The sequence below is a fragment of the Trachymyrmex septentrionalis genome, unplaced genomic scaffold (genome assembly GCF_001594115.1).
Source record: "Trachymyrmex septentrionalis isolate Tsep2-gDNA-1 unplaced genomic scaffold, Tsep1.0 scaffold40, whole genome shotgun sequence".
Taxonomy (NCBI): Eukaryota; Metazoa; Arthropoda; class Insecta; order Hymenoptera; family Formicidae; genus Trachymyrmex; species Trachymyrmex septentrionalis.
Window position 1 is genome coordinate 994,659 of NW_017305569.1, and position 6,554 is coordinate 1,001,212.

Genomic DNA, 6,554 nt, shown 5'->3' on the forward strand with positions numbered 1-6,554 from the left:
AGAAGACCTTCCATTCATGAAGGCATGAGTCATGCGCGCGCGCGCGCATCCGTGAAACGTAAGAGACCTCCCCCTTCACCCTTTGACCCTGCGTTCTCTCTCTTCCTTCATCCTTGATGCTGATTCCTTCTCTCGCCTGTTTACGCGATGTTCTACGCGTGCACCGCGTATCTGCGAGGATAGGAGAGGAGAGGAGAGGAGAGAGAAACGAATTACGCATGGAAGGGAAGCAGAGCGGCAGTCGTGCGTGGCGATTGTAAGGGCTCGAAAAGGAACGAAAGAGAGAGAGAGAGAGAGAGAGAGAGAGAGAGAGAGAGAGAGAGAGAGAGAGAGAGAGAGGGATGGAAACGGGACGGAGAAGGATGGAGGGAAAACTAGCCTTCCCCTAAACGTGCAACTGGTGGAATGTCGGTTGAATAAACCGACTCTGCACCCCGTCGCCGTTGGCATTCGATTCTGAAGTTTACTTTTGAGAAACTCATTCCTTCACGCATCGTGATTCACTTAATCGCAAATTCAAGTAGTCCCCTTTTTTTCTTTTCTTTTGTCCGAACTTGCAATTTTTTTCATTGTTTATCTTCTCCGCTGAACTCTAATAAACAAATATTACATCGCTATTATAATTTTCTATTCAACGTTATAATTCTTATGAATTATATATACATGTACATTATTATTATTATTTATATTGATGAGTAGAAAATTACAATATTGATGTAATGTTACTGCTAGTTTGTGTTTAGCGAACAGTTAAAACGTAAAGAAAAAAAATTAAAAAATATCTTTTTTCCTTTTTTATTATGATAGACTTAAAAATATCTAGATTATTATTATTTACATTATTAAGTCTAATAAAATATTCAAGTTTGTGTAACTAAGTCTGTTCTTTTTAGCTAAAATTCTTGCACGGTTCATCTTTCTTCCTTTTCTCTCCACGTTGGAGAGAAACACAGAGAAAAGATGTACAGTGCAAGAAGTTCAACCAAAAAGAACGGGCCTACTATCATTCTTCTTTTTTTTTTGGCCAGACCATACAGTTTTCTTTGCAACGTCCCTAATTTTGAAAGTCTATTTTTTAAATGGCTTTTCTTGAGTAAGATTTATTAGAATTTATTCTTTTTTATTGTATTCCTCGCCTCAAAATATGATACTGTTTCAATGCCACTACAATCAAATAGGATGGCTTTCCCATCCTAAACGTTAAAAGTTGGAAAAAATGTTAAAATTTGGATTGTCATTGAGGTCTAGTAAAATTTCGAAATGCAGGGTCAAAGTTATCTTTCGAAAGATGCGATCAACTTGGCGTACGCAATCGAATTCTCTCGCAGTGCGACATAACGTTTGCATAGTCTGCATAGGATCCGGGCAATGTAGTGACTCACGCTGGCGATACGATAGCGTCCCCCATATATTGCATAACCTGAGTCGGTCGTTCGGGTTTCACGACTGTTTCGCTTCAACATTTATGAGCTCGACTTGTTCATATTTTTCAAAAGCACACGTTGCACAAAACAATCCCGTGAATCTTGAAAGAATCTTTTTAAGTCCCAAACTAAAACTTTCGATACTACAATAGAGTGACAGCATATATTCGATGTTAATCTACGTCTTGCAGATTAACATCGAATATATGTCCTTAATCGCAATATATGTAGTTTTTTGAATAATTACGAAACGCAATAAAGCATTTAAAAATATTACTAAAATTTCTTATTTTGGATTGAAAAGAAATAAAACCGAAAAGAAGTACTATTGTTTTTTCGTGCATTCTTTCTGTTGATTTTTTTTTTAGAGAATTTAAGATTATTAAATTATAAATAAATCGGAGCAGTTATACTTTTTCTTATTAAGTAAGTGAAAAATGATAATTTTTTTCTTTGATCCTCGAATAATTTTTTATTAGCATTGTTATATACATATATATATAAAAAAAGAAAGAAAATACGCATTTATCATCTCGCAATTTGTCTTTTATTCCAGAGGAAGCACGGAAAGCCGGAAGCAGCGTATTGGTGCACTGTCAAGCTGGTGTGTCGCGCAGTGCAACAATTGCGATTGCTTACATAATGCGACACAAAGGCCTGTCGATGGTGGAGGCGTATAAACTAGTGAAGAACGCGCGTCCGATCATCAGTCCGAACCTGAACTTTATGGGTCAGCTGTTGGAGCTTGAGCAGGGTCTGCGGGCGTCCGGTGATGTCGCCAACTCTGCGCCAGAGGAGCCTACGACGACGACGGTAACGTCAACAACGACGACGACGTCGACAACGGCGACGACGACGACGAGTAGTTGTCACCAGTGCAGATGGAGTCATCAGCCTAACAGCGAGGAGGTGGTCACCTCTGGCTGCAGTGTCTGAGACCACGCTCTTCTTTCGTATCTTCTTCTTCTGGTCTCTCTTGAGAGTACCGGATCGTCGGCGACGGCGTCGGTGCGTCGCGAAGACGCAAACATATCCCGAGAGAGCGAATGTCGATGTCCTTCCTGCGTTTCTTCGCGACAAACCTGGACGATGAACGAATGCAGTTCGCGGGATCGCCGATCACCTGAAGATACTGGATTCAACTATAGGAAGATTCTGCAAATATGAACAATGATGCCCTCGGCATCTTTTCTTGATATCCCGAAACGCGGAATTTTCAGTTTTCCCAATCTTCGGCGTCGCACAATATTTGAGTTGTCACGTTTTTCAACTCAGGCTCTTTAGCCTAGAAATTATTGGCTCTTAAGTTTTTTTTTTAGAATTAGTACATTTTTTCCCGAATTCCGTGTCTTCGGGACGACCATTCAATTAAAAATGGTGAAGTCAAACTGCCGAACTGACAAATCGTGACTTATTAAGGGACTCGAAGGGATACAAATGTGTGAAGAAAATACATCGTATTTTTATGAAAATTTTGATTTCTCTCTGTGGATGATTAAATTATTATTTCCTATTAGTGCTAATGCAAATTAGTCCGTATGCTCCATATGCAAGAATAAATCAGTTTGTAAACGTTATGAATGCGATGTGCCTTCTTCATACATAGTATATCTAAGAAAAAAAAGATAGTTACGGGTTAGATTCTCTACTGCGGAGAGAGAAAATATATGGCAGGGAGCGTATTTTACATAAAAAGAATTTAACCACTCGCTCCAGCTTCGATAACGAGCAACAGCGCGTCGCGATTATTTATTTTCGAACGACGTTCGCGCAAACAGTGAACATAACTTGTACTTACGACACACAGTGTTCCATAATACGCCTGGTCGAGTCAATAGGGAGGCAAGTAAAACGTACAGAATGCTCGCCTACGAGCTTCTCATTAAACGATTGACTATCGTCTAGTAATGTTTATGCAAGAAAATGCAAGGAAGGAAGATATGAAATCGACGGAAGTGACTATTCCAATGATTAATTATAGGCAGCTTATATAATATTGAAAGAAACTGAGGACAAAACGTTGAAAATTCGTTTCTGATCTTCGTTGATCATTAGAAATTTCTGAGTTTCTATTAGAAAAATATTAAACGTACATAATTATTCATGAATAATAGCACTGCTCTCTTACGAAACCTTTAAATTTCAAAGGTGTAACCTTTGTATAATAATGTTGAGAGACAGATTAAGCCATTGTGCGTAACACGCACAAAAAGTAAATGAAAATTGGTAAAATCAATGTTCTTTAATCTTCCTACTTCCTAGGTATACTTTTTCAATGATCAACTAGTAAAACACGCGCTTGCCTCTCAATTGACTCCTGCAAATCTGGCATGAATTTTTAGTAGAAGAATTATTTTCCGTATGGAGAAGATAAAATCGTCGACATGTACGGGGTGTCACGAGGATAATATTACGAGATTCTAGTCTCCTGACTAACAATGCTTTTGCAGTGATAGAGTCTCATCTCAGGTAATTCTACTTCCGGTATAATGTATTTTCTATAAGTCATATTAATGAGTAACAATTCAATTAATTTTCAATACCGGATCGATGAACGTGGAATCGTTAAACGTGATAGATACACGTTCGAAGGAATTTGGTTTAGAGATCTATTCTGATGCAAAAACAATATTCCAAGAGAAATATATTTTTATAATATTATAGCTGTGTTTTCAGCTGACATTTTATTTTGTGTGGACAAATAAAGGATTATTTTGTATATTATTTTCAAAAATTTTTATTTAGACTGGAATATGTTATTTAATAAAATATGAAACGTATGCGATTATAGCGAAAAAAGCAGAATTTTTTTCCGAGTACGTGCAATTCTGCTACTAATACAATATTGCTCATAAGTATTTGTCCATTTACTAAACTTGTTAATTACAGTATCACTATGCAATATTATAGAAATATTGTAGAGATGGAATTAAAAAATCCCTCAAAACATCAACATTGCAATCTATCAAAGAAATATTTCATCAATTTTTTCATGCTGTATGAATATTTTTTCTAAGATATAAAGATGAGGATTTTTACCTTAAAAATCTTTTTATCTAACAATAATACAATCGATGCTTTGTTATCTATTTTATTCTAAAATAAAGCATGATCGTCTTTTTATTCTAAAATAAAATAAGATTGTCTCTATATTTAGAATATAAAAGGTTGTAAATGCGATAAACAAATACTTTCGAACTGTAGTGTATTTCTTCTCTCGAGACACCCTGTACATCAGCATCACGTAAAATGGAATGTTAATTTATAATGATGAGTCTTCTATGGAAGAAAGGAACTGTTCATTAAGTAAAATCGAAATGATAACGTTAACGATTATACATGTCGATAAATAGAGAGAGAGAGAGAAAAAGAGAACGCTAAGATGTAGGAGAGAAGAACAATAGGTATAATGAAACGTATCGATCGAGACTATAAATCGAGAGCGAGGGAGTTCGCCTGTCCGCGTCTGCATTTTCGATTTGCGGCGCGGTTGATATTTGATAAAGAAGAAATAATAAATAATATATCGTTCACTGAGAATAGCTTAGTTCGTTAAGCTCCCTTAGCATTTAAGGATCTGGTTGAGGTCCAACCATCGTGATCTAGTCGTTTGTTGGGATGATGATACGTACGATGATGCGAATGAGACGAGCACGTGAAGCGTCAAGATGCTCTTGTAGTTTACGGTAACCGGAAGAGTAATTGCGCAAAACGTATGTAATTATTAGATGGTAAGATGCAAGGAATTCTTTTTGCAAAGATAGGAATTGAAGGATTAGTTTCTGTTGTTTTGTACATGAGCGGTCCATGCACATTTGTCCAGACAAATTGCTCTTAAATATACGACCAAACACGATGCAAGCGAATGCTCCAAAGTGAAGGTGCGTTAATTTTTACAGCTCAGTTTGCCATGGTAGACGAGAATTACTGCCATGCAAACAACGATCTCGCGGTTCGATCAACGAAATATCACGTGGTCGTGGATGGCGCCTTGTTAATGACTTAATTATAGCCGACAATAACTTCGTGATGAAGCTAATATCGTGAATCGCGGGAGGAGAGTTGCGAATGACGGTGGAAAGAGAGAACCAAGTTCCTTAGGATTTTGTCTACGAAACGACGAATTCGGTTAATTCAATCTTGAAACAAAACGGTACATATCAGCGAAGCGTTGCCTTGCGATGAACGACAGAGAACTGAAAAAAAAAATAGTCGTAGAGGCGCACGGTATAGACAATTAAACGATATAAACAATTAGTTACCTTGCCAGCGATGCGGAGAAGAGATGGTTGATATAATAGAAGCGTAGTACCTGTTGCATCACAAAGTGTGCATGTGTTTTATCGAAACACTGGCAATAATCAGTACGACGATTTGCGATAGATCACGGAGTTTTAATCAAACGGCAGCATAATCAAAACGGTTAATTAATCAAACGTTTGAATCTTCAAAACGCGATTTGTTTCTCCTTTGAAGCTCTTTGTAGCGAATGGACAGAACTGGAAAATAGATCAGATTTTCAATAAAAAAATGCACTTGTTAATATTTTCGCTTATTTTGTCGACCTTTCTATTCGTCGACAAATCTCATTTTTTAAAAGCTTTTTTCAGTCTAATTTAATTTCCGGTTTTATTTACATTTATTTTTTATTTCATATCTAATTTATTCATAAATTTTACTTGAATTTTATTTAGTCTTTGAAATTCAATCGACAATTTTGCAATAACTGCTAATTAAAAAATTATAGTCTTCTTAAAAGACTTTAGAGAGAAATTATTTTAGAAATTTAATATATCATCCCTGAAAAATATTCTTTCGCAATTAAATAGATACGTTTGTCGTATAAATACAATTAAACTAGCAATATTTATTGCACGTCGTCGTATCTTTTTATTGTTAATAAAGGATGTGTGCGAAGGGCCGCTTGCCCTTTCGAGATGTTTGCGCCTTTTGGAAGTATCTTCTTGCGAACCAATCGATATTTCTCTTTAAATGCGACATAAAGTATTTTAACAAAGTTTTATACAACGTTTTGGAAAATTACACGTCGTAAAGCTTTACGGATCGAAGTATTTCCGGGGTCTTTTAGTGGAATAAGTTGCGATAACGGGATAAATAAAAGGATTTAAA

The 6,554-nt window shown here is 36.4% G+C and overlaps 1 protein-coding gene across 2 annotated transcripts in view; it reads left to right on the forward strand.

The window, feature by feature from the left end:
- LOC108751119 (dual specificity protein phosphatase 10-like) overlaps positions 1-4,117 on the forward strand; it is a 39,139-nt gene extending 35,022 nt beyond the window's left edge. For both annotated transcript variants that reach the window (XM_018491135.1, XM_018491136.1), the window contains one exon: positions 1,981-4,117. In XM_018491135.1, coding sequence (XP_018346637.1) covers positions 1,981-2,360 — 380 coding nt within the window. In that variant the 3' untranslated portion in view covers positions 2,361-4,117. The remainder of the gene's footprint in view (positions 1-1,980) is intronic.
- The last annotated feature ends 2,437 nt before the right edge of the window (positions 4,118-6,554 follow it).